This window comes from Gopherus flavomarginatus, chromosome 11, assembly GCF_025201925.1.
Source record: "Gopherus flavomarginatus isolate rGopFla2 chromosome 11, rGopFla2.mat.asm, whole genome shotgun sequence".
Classification (NCBI taxonomy): Eukaryota; Metazoa; Chordata; order Testudines; family Testudinidae; genus Gopherus; species Gopherus flavomarginatus.
This window is the reverse complement of record NC_066627.1, coordinates 23,007,467-23,024,720: the sequence shown is the minus strand read 5'-3', so window position 1 is coordinate 23,024,720 and position 17,254 is coordinate 23,007,467. Positions and strand designations below refer to the sequence as shown.

The 17,254-nt window shown below is 51.2% G+C and overlaps 1 protein-coding gene across 3 annotated transcripts in view; it reads right to left on the bottom strand.

The window, feature by feature from the left end:
- The window catches only part of ACSS2 (acyl-CoA synthetase short chain family member 2), a 72,149-nt gene that overhangs the window by 3,870 nt on the left and 51,025 nt on the right, over positions 1 to 17,254 (bottom strand). For 2 of the 3 annotated variants that reach the window (XM_050917316.1, XM_050917317.1), the window contains 9 exons: positions 12,639 to 12,776; positions 12,088 to 12,258; positions 10,067 to 10,200; positions 7,850 to 7,982; positions 7,133 to 7,189; positions 6,565 to 6,645; positions 4,989 to 5,097; positions 4,690 to 4,758; positions 175 to 351 (listed from right to left, as the gene is read on the bottom strand). In XM_050917316.1, coding sequence (XP_050773273.1) covers positions 175 to 351; positions 4,690 to 4,758; positions 4,989 to 5,097; positions 6,565 to 6,645; positions 7,133 to 7,189; positions 7,850 to 7,982; positions 10,067 to 10,200; positions 12,088 to 12,258; positions 12,639 to 12,776 — 1,069 coding nt within the window. The remainder of the gene's footprint in view (positions 1 to 174; positions 352 to 4,689; positions 4,759 to 4,988; positions 5,098 to 6,564; positions 6,646 to 7,132; positions 7,190 to 7,849; positions 7,983 to 10,066; positions 10,201 to 12,087; positions 12,259 to 12,638; positions 12,777 to 17,254) is intronic. The other variant, XM_050917318.1, reaches the window with a different exon arrangement.

Here is a 17,254-nt window from a genome sequence, read left to right as displayed (position 1 = left end):
GGCAAGAGGGACCTTCCTTTGGCGAGGCCACACTGCTTCACTCCCCAGCAGGCATGTCAGCCCCTGCAGAGCCTTCACCACGTCCAGCAGAGCCCTCCCCTCTTCTCTGGCGACAGCAGGCACCTACCACAACCCACCCTACACGAAAAATGCTGACAGCTCTGCTGCCGTTACCTTGTTTTCTCAGTTCATCCATCAGGGCCGTGGTGAATTTTTGGCCATCCCTCAAGGTCACAAAGCAGTAGAGGCATTCGCCTTTCACTGGGTGGGGGTGACTCACCACTGCAGCCTCAGAAACGGAGGAGTGCTCCACCAGGGCAGACTCCACCTCCGCAGTGCTCAGCAGGTGGCCTGGAAAGACAGAGGCAGCGCTTTGCTGAGTCCAGCAGTGTCTGGCTCCCTTGCTCCAGAAGGGCTCACTGCAGAAGGGCCCCGGGAGTGAAAAAGGCCCCTAACCTCCAGTTGGGTGGGCTGTTTGCATGCACTACAATGGACTTTTAGGAGATTCTGCTCGGAGCCTATGAGCAGCCCCAACCTCATTCTGGGGAGACGACAATGGTCCCTCCCTTGTGCCATGTTACCCACCCCTGGATACTTGACAAACAGCAGGAGCTTTGTGTGAACAAAGGGAGAAGCCCAGGAAGCTATATTCTGCCCAGAACACGTGTCTCTGAGCAGGCTCTCCCATGGCTGGGCAAGCTGCCACCAACCACTGGGTGCTGATAACACCTAGCTAGCCCACTGGAATTTAATGACACATCGAGTAGAGCTACCCATTAATTATGGGCTGTCACAGAACTGTCACTTTATCACACTAACGCCCATGGTACAGGAGAATCTGCATTCCTACCATACCCCAGCCAAAGGCAGAGGGAACAGATAACCAACAGGCCACCTCTGTCAGTTACAGGAGGCAGCCGGGGAGCAGGAAGCAGAGTCCAAAAGTCAGTGGTCACTTTAGTAGAGCATTTGATACACTGCACTGAAATCTTACTAGCAAACGTCAGTCATGCTACTCTGGAGAGGAGCAATTTCATGTGGACTGACACTGGCTGAAGGGCCATAAACAAAGAGTAATAGCCAGTAGCAAGCTGAGGGAGGCACCTTGTAGGCAGCACAGAATTCAGGGGTGCACAGCATGTTAATGACACTCCCAGATTACATTAAAGCAAAAGCAGAAAAAGAACCAGGGACCTGGTGAGATGAGAAGCGCGGGCAGGATCCTGCATGGAAAGCCAGCTGAAAGACACCATTGATAGGAAGGGTGCAGACAGCACTACTGCCAAAAAGGGCTAGGATCCATAACGCACAGTGAATTGGAAGCAGCCTGCAGTACGATAGGGCAGCAAAATGGCTGAGGCGATTGTGGAGAGCATACACAGAAGCTAACCGATAGAGCCTATCAAAGTAACCTGACATCTTTTTTTTAAATGAGATTACAAGTTGTGTGATAAAAATAATAGTGTTGATGTAATAGACTTAGACTTCTGTAAGGCATCTGACTACCGCATGACATTTTGATTGAAAAACTATAAAGATTTAAAATAAACCTGGCACACATTAAATGGATTAAAATCTGGCTAACCGATAAGTCTGAAAATGTCATTGTAAGTGGGTAATCGTTATTGAAGTGGTGGGTTTCTAGTGGGGTGCTGCGAGATTTGTTCTGGGCCTTACTTTATTTAACATTTCTATCAATGACCTGGAAGAAAACAGGAAATTGTCACTGAAAAAGTTCACAGATGACACAAAAACTGGAGGAGGGGTTAATAATGAAGAGAACAGGTCACTGATTCAGAGTGCTCTGGATAGCTTGGTAAGCTGGGTGCAAGCAAACAATGTGAATTTAAATACGACTACATCTAGATACAAACAATGTCAGCCACACTTACAGGATGGGGGATCTATTCTGGGAAGCAGTGACTGAAAAAGATGTGCAGGTTGTAGTGAATAATCAGCTGAACATGAGCTTCCAGTGTGACACTGTGGCCAAAAGCGCTAATGCAATCCTGGGATGCACAAACAGGGGAAACTCGAACAGGAGTAGAGAGGTTATTTTGCCTCCTGTATTTGGCACTGGTGCAAACTGCCACTGGAATCCTGTGTCCAGTTCTGGTGTCCACAGTTCAAGAAGGATGATGATAAATTGGAGATGGTTCAGAGAGGAGCCATGAGAATGAGTAAAGGGTTAGAAAACTTGCCTTATAGTGATAGACTCAAAGAGCTCAACCAATTTAGCTTAACAAAGAGAAGGTTAAAGGGTGACTTGATCACAGTCTACAAGTATTTACATGGGAACCAATATTTAATAGGCTCTTCAGTCTAGCAGAGGGGAAGGTCTAACAGGGTCCAATGACTGGGAGCAGAAGCTAGACACATCCAGGTGTAAGTGTTTAACGGGGAGGGGAATTAACCAATGGAACAACTTACCAAGGGCCCTGGTGGACTCTCCATCACTGGCAATTTCCAAATCAAGATGGGCTGTTTTCCTAAAAGCTCTGCTCTAGGCGTTTTTGTGGGGCAGGTCTCTGGCCTGTGTTATGCAGGAGACCAGACTGGATGATCACAATGGGCCCTTCTGGCCACGGACTCTATGATTCTATGTAACAACCTGCTGTGTCATGGAGCAGTAACCCATCTCAGTCTCCTCAGACCTTACCCGACGTACGATAACCAGCACTGGGAACTGCCTTACAAGAGATGAGGGAAAAAACTGAGGGAGCTTAGAGGTGGGGGGAAAGGATTGTGTTTCAGAAAGGTTTAGAAGAATGTCTCCAGCTCCAGGCACCAGCTTAGCAAGCAGGTGCTTGGGGCAGCCAATCCGGAGAGGGGCGGTAGGTCCAGCTACTCAGCGGCAATTCGGCGGAGGGTCCCTCACTCCCGGTCGGAGTGAAGGACCTCCCACTGAAATGCCGCAGATCGCGATCCCGGCTTTTTTTTTTTTTTGGGCTGCTTGGGGCGGCAAAAGCCCTGGAGCCGGCCACACCAGCTCGACCAAATGATAGAAAGAGAGAGAGAGAGAGAACACCAGCAACCAGGATCCGACTCGGCATGCCAGCAAGGGAAGGGTTATTTAGCCTGATACACTGAATGAGGAGCAATGGGATGGAGGGAATTGCAGGCATTGGCTGAACCTCAGACAAAGCTTCCAGACTGCATGGTCATCAGCCCTGTGGAATTGTCTCCCTGGCAGTATGCGGGCACCATACCTGGAGACAAGATAAAGCACCAGAGAACGGCTGGGGACAGCCTGCCCTGGCTCCGGGAGCAGGGGCTAATTTCACCAGGAGCTTCCCCCTTCCCCAAATGTCTACAAGTCAGATTAACAATGTTATTTACATGGTGCCTTTAATCCACTAGCAGGAGGCGGTAACCATGGTAATACGCCTCACTGAGCTCCTAGAGCATTCCCTGCTGGTGCACTACTCACACTCCGCCAAAGACAGGCAGGCTGGCAAGACCCTGCAATGAGGCCAGTCCCGCTGGGTTCAGTGGAAGTGCTCCTGTAAATGATGCCTCCAAACACCTGGCAGGCATGACAGTGGGATGTCTCTCAAGTTAAGACTCCGGTTTGTATCATGGGCTGAACACACGTCTAACCCGGCTTACTACTGTCCTGTATTGCAGCCAGCACCTTGTTTAGGAAAGGCGCGTGATGCCTTCCGGAAGGAATATCGCTGAGAAGATGGCAATTGAGGGCCACTACCTCCAAATGTCTCAATTACTAGCCTCTCCCCATGTACCAATGGATCTTCTGCACAGAGACTTGCAGGGTGGGGCGAGGCGAGTATGCCTGGGAGAGGGGGCTGGAGCATCCTAGTGGAGCACCTGCAAAAGGAACAGGAACTCTAAGAGCAGAGGTGCTGCTCTGAGTGGGGAGCCAACCGCTGCCTCATGTATGATGGCCTGGTAGGAGAGAGAGGGCAGACAGGACATGACGCAGCTGGAAATTCTAACAAACCTTACCCTGAGGGCGAGATCAGACTGTGGAGGGAGGTTTCAGGACTTTTGTTATTTTTGGCTCTTGAGCTATTTAAGAGTAAAGTCACCATGGGTAAGAAATTCCTTTGCTAAGCCTGTGTTCCTTGCTTTTATGCCGCACTGTCCATGAAAGAGTTAAACTAGAAGCCCAGTGTGCTCGCAGCCTAGATGGAACTCTAGGGGAGCACATGTAAGCGACAGGGGAGCTCGGGATGTTTCATCCACCAGATTCTGGATCTGCGTGGTTGGATGAAGGTGTCTCAGGTCCTCAGACAAGAGTGCGCCGGAGGGTCCAAGAGCTCGAAACTGTGACTAGTCTTTACACAGACTCAGCTCTTTTGGAAACCTGGGGCCCAGGAACTGGCTGCACTCACAGGCTGGTGACAGCACAGAGGGACAATGGGCCAGGCTGCAACAGCTAGTGCTTGAGTAAGCCCCACACATGGCTGGCTACAGACAGTTTACTGGCTGTGTGCTTCCCTTCTCAGTAGCTTCAGCTGAGACTATCCAGCTGTGGACAGAGGCTGTGCAAACAGCCGCTGGTGTGAGTGCGCCTCATGCTGGGCAAGGCAGAACTTGCTGCTGGTGGCTGGGAGCGAGGGGGGATTCCCTCTCCCACTGCTTTGTAAAGGTTGGCTGGAATTTTTAACCTGCACCTTTAAAACACGTGCCTCCTCTCTCCACCACAGTCAAAGGGTCTGTTCTCACCAGAGACGTTCAGCATATCGTCGATGCGCCCCGTGATCCAGTAATAGCCATCCTTATCTCTCTTGCAGCCTACAAAGAACCAGTCACCAGCATGAGGACACAGCAGCAGAACTCAATGCATCTGACAAAGGAATCGGGGAATGGAATGCAGTGAGATCCCAGGGGCTCTCCCATGCCATGTGCTGCTAATCCCCAGCTAGCAGAGTAGCCCACCAACCCTCCTGCCCAGAAAGCAGGGATACTGAGGAGGCCACACAAGCTGCCACACCCTGGGACAAGGCTGTTGCCTGAAGTCTTACCATCTCCTGTCACGTAGTACCCTGGGAACTTCTTGAAGTAGGTGGTCTCAAATCGCTGATGGTTCCCGTACACTGTGCGCATTATTCCAGGCCAGGGCTGCTTAAATACCTGTGGGAGAGGATATAGAGATGTGGCATTAGAATCAGGGAGCCCCTCCAGTACACAGCCTTACAGCAGCACGAGTTCTTGGCCTAAGTTGTAGGTCATGGTCTCTAATGGGCTCGCTCTTACATAGCCAGAGAAAGACAGAGGAGTCTAGCCAGCAGATAGCCATGTCTGTCTCCTGCATTACTCCTGGGCCTAACACTAGCTCAGGCCCATACTACCCTGTGTCCGATCTCTGATCTCAGCTGCCGAGAGCAGGATGCTACAGCATTTTAACCAAAGTCTCTCAGCACCCAGCACACAAAGGGCAATATGCTGCTTCTACCCTGACATCCCCATAATTGTATAGTCATTAATTACAGCGTATGAAGTTTGCTTTGTCCCTTGCAGAGAAACTGTAGATTCCAAGGCCAGAAGGGACGACTGTGATTGTCTAGTCTGACTTCTAGAACAGTGGTTCTCAACCAGGGGTCCAGGGCCCCTTGGGGGGCTGTGAGCAGGTTTCAGGGGGCCCACCAAGCAGGGCAGGCATTAGACTTGCTGCAGCCCAGGGTAGAAAGTCAAAGCCCTGCTGCATGGAGCTCAAGTCGAAGCCTGAGCAACTTAGCCTCATGGGACCCCCTGTGGTGTGCGGCCTCATGCAACTGCCCTACTTGATACCCCTAATTCTGGCCTTGGGTTTTATATAGAAAAACAGTTGTTGTGGCACACGTGGGCCATGGCACGTTGGGGGGGCCTCAGAAAGAAAAGGGTTGAGAACCCCATTCTAGAACATGGGCCACAGAACTTTCCCCCAATAATTCCCAAGTCATACCTGTTAGAAAAACATCCTACCCCGAGTTAAAAATTGTCAGTGATGGAGAATCCACCGTGACCCTCGGTAAAAGATTTAATCATATAGGGAAGAGCTGCTCCCTCTTTATGAGGGACATAAGTAAGATCTCCCACGGGGCAGCCAATATTCGAGAGGTAGGACACCACCCTATCAACATCACAGATTCCCAAACAGTTGCAATCACTGACTTCACCCCGAGAATCGGCTCCTGCTGCACAGAGCTGATGGCTGGGAAAGCCCCAGGTCCCCTTGCTCCTGATGGCGCACTCTAACGCAAACTTCCTAAAGAGGGGAGGATCTCACTACATAGCCTTTAACCCCCTGCCCGCAACACTTTCTTCAATTATACAATAGCTCTGATGACAATCTACGGGGCTCCTACGCTGGCAGTTAGAGTCCAACGTCATTTCTAATGGCACAAGACCGTCTTGCAGCATAGATGTGAAAAGTGTAACTAGACATGCTTGTGAGGGGATAACCTCACACCAGTTCAGGTCCCTGGCTTGGAACCAACACACATGTGACTCCTGCTCCCCAGTGGGAACCAGTCAGTCACCCAGTGAGCCCCAGCTTCCCCATGGCCCTGGTGTAACTGTGACAGGGCTTGGTCCAAGCTCAAGATCACAGTTCTTTACCAGGTAGCCTTCTGCTTCTCCCTCCAGCTCCTCCCCGGATTCATCCAGGATAGCAGGGACAACACCGAAGAATGGAAACGTCTGCAGGAGATGTTCATGGAAAGAGAAAGTTGAACAGTACAAATTAAAATCCCTTAAAACAGACAAAGGAAATGCAGAGTGAGCCTGACTTTGGGGAGGGATTCAGTGCCTGAGTGTCTGCCAGCAACTATACAGATGGAGCAGTAAGTCTCTCCCTAGGCTCCATTATGGCCATAGATCCCCAGGGAATTCACCCCTGCTTAGGCCTGGCTCAACCCCTTCCAGCCAATGCTCATGCTGCCCAGGCTTTGGGGAGGGAGAGTTCCCCCCACAGATTATCTGGGGAGTTCAGTATCACACCTGAACTGGGCAACGTAGCAAACTAGGTAGTTATGCTCACGGAGGGCCCTGTCAACGCAAATGGGGCCTTACAGGTGTCACTGAGCCTAGGCCCCAGCCCAAGTCACTGCCCCGGAAAAATCCCAGCAGCAGGAGAGCACAGAACAGAGCACACCAGCCACAGGGCGCTTGAATTGTTTCTACTCACCGCGGAACCCGGCTTCATGGGTGTGGCAGCGGGGAGCGGCGTCAGCACATGGCCACCCTGCGGGAGGAAGCAATAGAGATCAGCCATTCACACTGCCTGGCCCCTCACACAGACACTGCCCTGCCCTGGAATGTGCTCGGATGCTGGGCAGCAGCTCGGGGCACGGCGGAAGGAGGGACTGGTGCACAGGCAGGATGTGTGGCAGGGAGTAATGCACTGGGGCAGCTTGGCAGGAGACAAGAAACAGAGGGAGGAGTGCAGGGGCACAACGACGTATGGGCTGAGGAGAGGCAAATGAGATGCCTGGAGAGCAGTAACAGCAGCAGCCAGTTGGACACAATAGGAACAGGAGGCCAGAGAGCTCAGTCTCCTACCCCAGCCATCCCCTGGCAGTGCCCCTGTCTGAGAGGCAGGCCCCGTACTGCCTTGTCATCAGAGATGCACCGGGCAGGGGGGTAACAGGAACAAGTTCCCCACTCACCCCTAGCCTCCAGGGGAGCACGTGTGGCTGTGATGCTCCCTGGGCTCCCGGGAAGGTTAGACCCCACTGTGCTGACATGACACTGCAGCAAGCCCACAGAGCAGCCTGGCACCTCACAGGGACTGAATGGGGGCAGTGCCTGGCACCCTTAGAGGTTACAGAACTCCCAGGGCTCCCTGCTCTCTCCCAGAGGGAGGTCGTGGGGGTCTGAGGAGAGCTGGCAGGGAGGAACTCACAGTCTCTGTCTGCCAGAAGGTATCCACGATGGGACACCTCTCTTCTCCAACCACTTGATAGTACCACAACCAGGCTTCGGGGTTGATGGGCTCTCCGACCGTCCCCAACACTTTCAAGGATTTCCTGCTGTACCTGCAATGAGAAGCAGCAGGTTTCACACATGCGCACGCGCTCTCTAGCCTGGACCAGGCCACAGAGAGACTGGCTCGTAGCCCTGTTTGTGAGCTTGCCCAACCCGGACAGCCAACTTCAGCATAGGGGACCTCAGTGACCATCCAGTTTGGGTTTTCAAGAGCTCCTCTAGGACCCAGCGTGTGCAGAGAGGGGAAGTACACAGAGCAGCAGCAGAGCCAGCCTCTTGGTCTGACCCACAAAGACAGTCCCTAGCAGTCACGGTAGCTCAGACAGCAAGGACCAGAGTCCTTGCAGACTATGAGCTCAGGGCAACTTCTGGTCCCATCACCCTTCTCAGTCCCTCCACAGTGTCTGGGAACATCAGGCTGGTGGTGGACATGGAACACCTCCAAAGCAGGAGCTCTCTGTGCCCAGCACACACCCTTGCAGTCCCGCTCCAGGGTTGATGGGAGTTGTCCTGCCACGTAATCCGGCTATAGCCCAGAACTCTGACATCAGAACATGAGGTAGGTGTTTCAGACTCTACCTAAGACCAAGTCAGGGGCAGTGCTGAGAAGTGACATAAAGCAGCTCACCATAACCCACTGCCCAGGGCTCAGAAACGCAACCTCCAGATTCCTGGTGCCCACTTACAAGCATCATAACAGGAAGGTTCTCCCATTTGTGCAGGCCAGACACAGCATAGACTCATTGACTCAGGCTTTAGAGTCAGACACGATCACCTAGTCTGACCTCTTGCACATCGCAGGCCACAGAACCTCACCCACCCTCTCCTGTAACAGACCCCTAACCTCTGGCTGAGTTACTCAAGTCCCCAGATCATGGTTTAAAGACTTCAAGTTACAGAGTACCCACCATTTATACTAGTTTAAACCTGCAAGTGACCCAGGCCCCATGCTGCAGAGGAAGGCGAAAAACCACCAGGGTCTCCGCCAATCTGACCTGGGGAATATTCCTTCCCAATCCCAAATATGGCAATCAGATAGACCCTGAGCACTCGGGCAAGACCCAGCAGCCAGACACCTGGGAAAGAATTCTCCGCAGTAACTCAGAGCCCTCCCCATCTAGTGTCCCATCACCGCCCACTGGGGATATTTGCCGCTTGCAGTGGCAGAGTGGCTACATGCCATCACAGGCAGTATCATAGATTCATAGATTCTAGGGCTGGAAGGGACCTTGAGAGGTCATCGAGTCCAGTCCCCTGCCCTCATGGCAGGACCAAATACTGTCTAGACCATCCCTGATAGACAGACACTTATCTAACCTACTCTTAAATATCTCCAGAGATGGAGATTCCACAACCTCTCTAGGCAGTTTATTCCAGTGTTTAACCACCTGACAGTTAGGAACTTTTTCCTAATGTCCAACCTAAACCTTCCATCCCGCAGTTTAAGCCCACTGCTTCTTGTTCTGTCCTTAGAGGCTAAGATGAACAAGTTTTCTCCCTCTTTCTTATGACACCCTTTTAGATACCTGAAAACTGCTATCATGCCCCCTCTCAGTCTTCTCTTTTCTAAACTAAACAAACCCAATTCTTTCAGCCTTCCTTCATAGGTCATGTTCTCAAGACCTTTAATCATTCCTGTTGCTCTTCTCTGGACTCTCTCCAATTTCTCCACATCTTTCTTGAAATGCGGTGCCGAGAACTGGACACAATACTCCAGCTGAGGCCTAACCAGCGCAGAGTAGAGCGGAAGAATGACTTCTCGTGTCTTGCTCACACAACACCTGTTAATTCATCACAGAATCATGTTTGCTTTTTTTGCAACAGCATCACACTGTTGACTCATCGGAGCATCCCCTCCATATACTTATCAAGCTCAGTCTTGAAACAAGTTAGGTGTTTGCCCCATAGCTCCCCTTGGAAGGCTGTTCCAGAACATCACTCCTCTGACAGTTAGAAACCTTCATCTAAAGAAAATGCTTCAAACAGCTGCTCTTGGGGATCCACAACCCATCTGTTCAGGGAGGGGTGGGAGCTCTCAAGCAACCAGTCCCAAGCCCGTCCTGTGCTCTGGGTCCTACTGCCTTGTGCCCATGGAGCTATCGGGGTCCCTCCTCCGTTGGGGAGCTGTGCTTACTTTTTGACGGGCTCATTGCCGTACTTCATGAGCAGTCGGATGGCTGTGGGCGCAGTGTAGAACTTGGTCACCTGGTACTTGTCAATGATGCTCCACATGCGGCTGACGTCTGGATAGATGGGCAGACCTTCAAACTGAGCGTGAGACACCATGGTCAGCACAGCCACTGCCCAGCCCTTGTGACGGGCCCTGGGGAGAGCCTGGCACCCTGTCCTCGAGCCTAGGCAGCTGAGACTGAGCACAGCGGGCCCAGGGGATGCTGGGAGCCCACCTCGCTCCAGGCAGACCAGGCATTAGGCCTAGGCTCTGCTCTGTTCAGACAGCCCTCTGTGCCACCAGGTAAGGCAGGGACCAGGTCTCCTCTGCGCTCCAGCTGAGCACAGCTGCGCTTGGGGGCATGAAGGAACAAGAGCAGATCAGAGGCAGGGATCTAAGCTACCTTGGCCCCCCCACCAGCCAGTGCTCCAATCAGGGGCGGCTCTAGACATTTTGCCGCCCCAAGCATGGCGGCATGCCACGGGGGGCGCTCTGCCGGTCGCCGGTCCCACAGCTCCAGTGGACCTCTCGCAGGCATGCCTGCAGAGGGTCCGCTGGTCCTGCTGCTCCACCGAAGCGGGCACGTCTGTGGGAGGTCCACCGGAGCCGCGGAACCAGCGGACCCTCCGCAGGCATGCCGCAGAAGGCTGGCTGCCTGCTGCCCTCCTGGCAACCGGCAGAGCGCTCCCCGTGGCATGCCGCCCCAAGCACGTCCTTGGGATGCTGGGGCCTGGAGCTGCCCCAGGCTCCAATGGCTCCCAAGGTTCAGCAGCTCTGCAGAGGCGAGGGCCCAGAGACCACTGGTGTATGGCCTTTAGGTTGGGGATTAAGGGTGACTGGCTCTTCATGCCTCCCCTGCTCCTCCCAGTCCCAACCCCCGCCTCACTTTTTCCCACTCCAGGGAAAGCTCCCCCTGCACACTCACGAGGACTGGCAGGGCTTCCCTCCCCGCAGGCACAGCCCCCTCTGCTCCACCCCCTGCTGGTTCTGGGCTCCATGGCTTATCAGCGCCAGGTAGGGACACATCTCCCAGGCAAGTGGGAGAGAAGGCCATGTGCAGACTGGCTCCAGCCAGAGGACTGCCAACATGGCCCCTTCTCAGGACAGCCATAGCACAGAGTCTCCTGGATGTGGGTCCTGCAGCTCGCCCCCCCAGACAGGCGGGGAAAGCCAGCCCTAACATCCCAGAGAATGCAGCTAATGCAGGCTATCGGAACAAGGACAGCAGCAAACTTCCATGTTCCAGAACTGCACTGGGCCCGGAGGGCGTAACACATGGCTTGCAGACCCTGCCATCCTGCTTGGCATTGCCCCAGAAAGGAAAAAAAAAAAAGTTCTTCCTCCTCTTTTCCCCCCACGAGGAGTCTGGGGTCTGACAAGTCCCTGCCCTGGTTTTGCTGGGGTTCTTGAGTGGGGGTTGGGGTGCTGCCAGCCTCTCTCCCCAGTGCCTGAAGGACACTTGAGATAAATGTGCTAGCAAAGCATCACAGCAGCAAGACAAAACCCCTCCCAACAGCAGCTCTGCTTTCACGCTGTCCCAACACCCTGATTCATTCACTCTCCCATCCCCGCAGCATCCTCCAGGGCAGACAAGGCCCTAGTTTCTAAGGGCAAACAAAAACCACTTGTTTTCTTACACAAGAATCTCACAAACCAAGCCTTTCCTGCCTTATCACAAAGCAGTGAGAGCAACAGGCACTGGCCTCCTCTGCTGAGCCCTCCAACTCCACTTCGTGAGGCCTGTGTGCCAGGTGCCTCGCCCTCCTCACGGGGCAGCACTCTGCTGTTGCAGCCTCCAAGGCGCTGGTTACCGCACAGCATACACACTGATTCCCAGGCTGCTTTTCAAATGAGGTAGAGAGAAGAGCAGGTCACAAGGGCAGGGGCTTGTGCTCATTGCAGAAACACAGATATCAAGGGAGGCTGCTCAGCAGCAGGCTGGTCTCTACCTCTGGGGAGAGGCTCCCAGCCCTCACAGAACTTACCAAAACACTGGTTGCCCCATTTGCCAGTGGTCCGTAAGTGAGGTAGGAGTGGCCAGTTATCCATCCGATGTCAGCCGTGCACCAGTAAATGTCCTCAGGATGGTGATCAAACACATACTTAAAGGTAGCAGCTGTAAAAATCATATATCCACCCACCGTATGCACAACGCCCTGCAATAAGAACACGTGATCAGCAGGAGATGCTTCAAAGGCAAAGGCAAAGCCACCCCCAGCCCTCCCAAGCTGACCAGCACCAGACTGGCAAGTACCAGGAGCAGGACTTCAGTGTCTGAACTGGAAAAGCACAGCTCCATCCCAAAGCTACCACCTCTCCAGCTCAGAGCTCGCGCAAAGTGCAGCAGAGAAAACAGAACCGTAAACTAAGTACTTCATAGAATGCTCCATACCTGAAATATGAGCGTGGTTCATCTCTAACTTCCCCCAGGGGTAAGTCCCTATTAATGGTATCTCTGAGACCTAAGGACTAGTTCCCGTTACAGACATCATTTCTGGCCAGGGAAGCAGTATGAGTTAGCCATAGTGAAAGGTACCTTGGGTTTCCCAGTTGATCCGCTGGTGTAAAGAATGAACAGCTCATCTTCAGCATCGCACCATTCAGGCTCACACTCCTTGCTGGCATTCTTCATAAGCTCATGCCACCAAAGGTCAACATGGGAATTCCATGGAGTCTGAAGAAAAACGAGAGGTGGAGGGGATGATCTCCAAAGGCAGCTAGACTGGGCAAGCAGAACACGCTGTAGCAGAAGGCTAATCAGCTCGGAACAGTGCTGCATGTTCCATGCTCCTGAGCGCACCCCTGCTGCAAAATCATGCTTCAGAACCACAGCCTCCATTAAAACAAGGGATGTTTCCCCCCTACAGGGTTACCAAGAAAACCTTTAAAATGTGACCTGAGCGTAACAGGTACAGCAAACGTCGACTCAAGTCTGCAAACAACCTGAAACTACAGACGCACCCCCACCCACCACAAGCACTTGGCAGTGCAGTTAGTATTAAAATACCTAGCCCAAGGGACGCTGTGCCAATGGGTATTCGTCAAGCCTCCAGGTTTTCCTTTATTGGAAGCTTCACAGACGCTCAACTGGTCAAAGAACCAGGGGGCCGTGCTGCAGAATTTGGGTCCAGTCTGCTGTGGAGGACACAGGCCTCAAGTGGAGACAACAGCAACATGGCTCAGGGCCTTTCCTGGCCATCAGTGACAAGCTGTGCGAGCTAGTGGCCATTAACCTGACAGCTACTGTTCATGTAACTGAATATCTCCCCTCTAAGGAATGCCATCCCTTCCCAGCTCTGCACGGACAAACCTGACACGCTCTCTTATCTTACCGGAGAGGCGGCATTGCACTGCCCTGCACGGAGCTGGCCAGTACCCAGGAGAAGGGGAAGGGTTAATAGCCAGCTAGAAAGCCCAGCACAACGCCCCGTTGTGCTTCCACTGCCCATCAAGCCACAGAATCTGACCTGGCAAAGACTCGCCCCCCTCCCAAGAGCCTCGCCAGGCTGTTCTCAACACAACACTCTTTGGCACTTTGTTCAGTCTAGTTTTAAGATGTCCCAAGCGATGGGGCTTGCAGCGTCTATGGAAACTTATGTCCCGCTCATCACCATCACTTAGTTTAGCTGTACACGGTTTATCTTTCCACCATCCCTGGGAAGTCAATCTCTGCAGCTCCCTCCATCGCATCTGTGGCTGGGCTCTGAGCCCCCTCCAGTCTGTCAGTACAGTTCTGGGAACATGCTGCTCACAAATGAAAGCAGCATTCCACGGACAGCTGCTCCAATGCCACATGCACAACTTAGCTCCCTCCACTGGGACGTGGGGCCTCCGAGCTGCACCGGGGTCTCCTTCGGCACCCATTTCACCTTGCTCACTCAGCTCTGGTCTCCTGACTACAGCTAGGAGGGAAACCCTTGGCCCACCCTGCAAAGGTTTTCCCATTCTTTCCTGGGATGAAAGTAAAACTGTAGATGTGAGATTGCCCCCTAGTGCCTTCAGTGCAGCCCTGCACAAGTTTCCTTTCTTCGACCCCCAAATAAACTCCACGCAGGATTCTCCAGTCCAATCACAACAGCCCTCCTTAGGGTTTGATTTCCTAACAAAGTTCAAAGCTAAACACAAGAGTTTTCTCTCCAGTCAGGTACAGCCCAAGCTCCCCGGGTCTGCTTAAAGTACGTCCCTCCCTAGCAGGCTACTCTCAGCTGTTCTCAGCAGCAGCAATTCCTCAGAGGAAGGGATCGGACTTCTTCAAGGGACAGCAAAGAAGAAGGCTGGGCTGCTGTCTGGTAGGAGGAGGAAGTGGATTCAGCATTGTAGGAACACAGGGTTTTGTAGCAATTCCTACAATGGAGTTAAGGTCTAACTTGCCTGAAGCATGAGGGTTTATATCCATTATGGTTTGGTCTTGTCTAATGTAACTGAGGAGACCCTCATTACCCACCATACATGAATCCTTTGTTAGAGAGACCAGGTGGGCAAGGTAGTATCTTTTATTGGACCAGTAACAGTTATTTCCTCATCCACCTTGTGTCTCTAATAGCCTGGGACTGACACGGCTACAACTACACTGCATAATCCTTTGTTGGGATTCAGCTACGTTTGTGTCTTCCGTGGTGGCTTGTGGCAGAGAGTTCCACACATAATTATAAACTAAGAATATTCTTTCTTTTTCAGTGTTAAACTTGTTGCCTATAAAATTAACTGAATGATTCCTTGTTCCTCTATTATGAGAATGGGAGATCCTGTTGCCCAATCTCCCTTCTCTATATTGTCTCTATCACATCCCTTCTCACACATGTCCTCTTTAAATAGTCCTAATCTTTCACACTCTCTTTATATGGCAGTATAGTACTACGTTTTCCTCACCCATCTCTGCATCCCAGCACCACCACCCCTCGGCCCATCTGGTCTGCTATATCCTTTTTGAGACAGGATGATCAGAAGCAAAACCAGCATTCTGGGTGACAGCAGGTCAATTTAAATAATCAATCAATTTATTTCCCAAGACTTACAATTTCTCTCCCCTTTGAGCAGATGCTTTCACTGAGCTGTACAGAAAAATGCTTCTGTCTTTCCCTTGAATGATTAGTTAGCTTGGAATCTATCAATGTGTTGGAGAAACTCAAATTATTTTAACCCGCAGTATCTTGTACTCATCCTCAGTGGCATTAATATGCTATCATGTACTCTGCCCACACTCCTAGCTTTATCAGATGTCCCTCGGAAGTTCTTCACACATCATTAGTTAAGTTACTGAAGACTACGATCTGAAAGTTTTGCCATTTTACTGTCCCTTGTAGCACCGAACTTCGTGGCAACCCACTATTAACTTCTATCAATATTGAAAACCCTCCATTTATTCCTACTCTGTTTCCTGTGTCAGCCAGTTTCTGATCCATGACAGTAGTTTGCCTCTCAGCTCATGACTACTTGGTTTCCTTAATAGCCCTCTCGTGAAAGACTTGTCAAACACATTTTTGAAGCCCAAAAAAGTACCAATGGGTTCTCCTTTACCTACCATTTTGCTGACATGTTCAGAGTTCTGTTCTGGGGTCTGAGACAACTAAGGAGGCATATGATAAAAGTGCATCAAATCACAAATGGGGTGGAGAAAGCAAATAAAGAAATTTTATTTACCCCCCTCACATAACACAAGAACCCAGGGTCACCTGATGAAATTAATAGGCATCAGGTTTAAAAACAGAAACAAGCAAGCAAGCAGGCAAACAAACAAATGGAAGTACTTCTTCACACAACACACCATCAACCTGTGGAACTAGTTGCCAGGGAATGTTGTGAAGGCCAAAATTACAACTGTGGTCAAAAAGAACTAGATAAGTGTACGGAGGATAGGTTCATCAATGGCTACTGGCCAAGATGGTCAGAGATGCAACCTCATGCTCTGGGTAACCCTAAGCTTCTAACTGCCAGAAGTTGAGACTGGATGACAGGGGATGGATCACTTGATGATTGCCGCATTTTCTTCGTTTCCTCTGAAGCATCTGGCCCCAGTCACTGGCAGAAGATAGGATATTGGGCTAAATGGACCAAAGGTCTGACCCAGTATGGCTGTTCTTATGTTCTAGTAGATTAGATGCATGACTTTGTTTGTCCCTATTATGTTAATCTAGGCATTGTTATAACTAACTTTAATGATTGCTTAAACTGATTTCCTTGATGCAGAAGCAATGTTCATGCAATTGATTTCCTGAGTCACCCACAGTGCCTTTCTCAAAGCAAGGTATGTTTGCTACTCTCGAGAAGATGAGCTGATTTTAAAAAGTGACTGCGTATTACTGCTAGTGGGTAAGCCACATGATGAGTTCCTTTAGAACTCCTGGATGTATCATCCAAGCCCGGTGACATGTTGCAATTTAGTAACTAACGTAGCTCAACACTTCTGACCTCTTAGTCTGACAGTGGCTCCTATTAACCTAAAGAGTAGGTCTGGAGTAGCTCTCTCCCCAATACCCTCTGACTGACATTCAGGTAATGATATCCATGCAGTCATTTAGCTTCTCCCTGATTTACTGCTTTAACTCCCTAGTAGTTCAGCAAACCCGCCAGCTCTCCCCAAGCTTCCTGCTTCTGCAGTATACATAGAGAATTCCTTCTTGTTTGTGTGTATATCCCTTCGGCTATCCGTTCCTCCAGAGCTCTCTTAGCCCCCCTCTGACATGCCATGGCTCACACTCCTTTCTATTGGCAAATCTTGACTTTATCTTGCCAGTTACCCGCACTGTGCTATCCTGGCCAGTCTGCTCCCACAGGGTGACACAGGCCCTGCATGACTCCATTATGGCGGTTTACAAAACCATCCTGCAAAGTAGAGTAGAGAGTTTTCTGAGCATTTCCTCCTTTTTTACTTCAGAGCCTTTTTTAGCCGCTTCCTCTATTTTTCAATACCCCTTCTCTATAGTTGATGTCACTGTGCTAGTTTTTGGTAGAATTCCTCCCCTGAGTACGTTGCATTCACTTATATTGTGCTCAGCATTACTCGTGGGCCAAGTAGTAATTATAGTTGAGCCAACTCTTGTTTGTTCTTTGGACTAAATTGAGAGTACCCTCTGCTTGTATGTACTCTAGAAATTAGCTAATACAATTCTCTTGGCTTCTGTCCCGCAGCTTGGGACAGGCTCTCTGCTCATT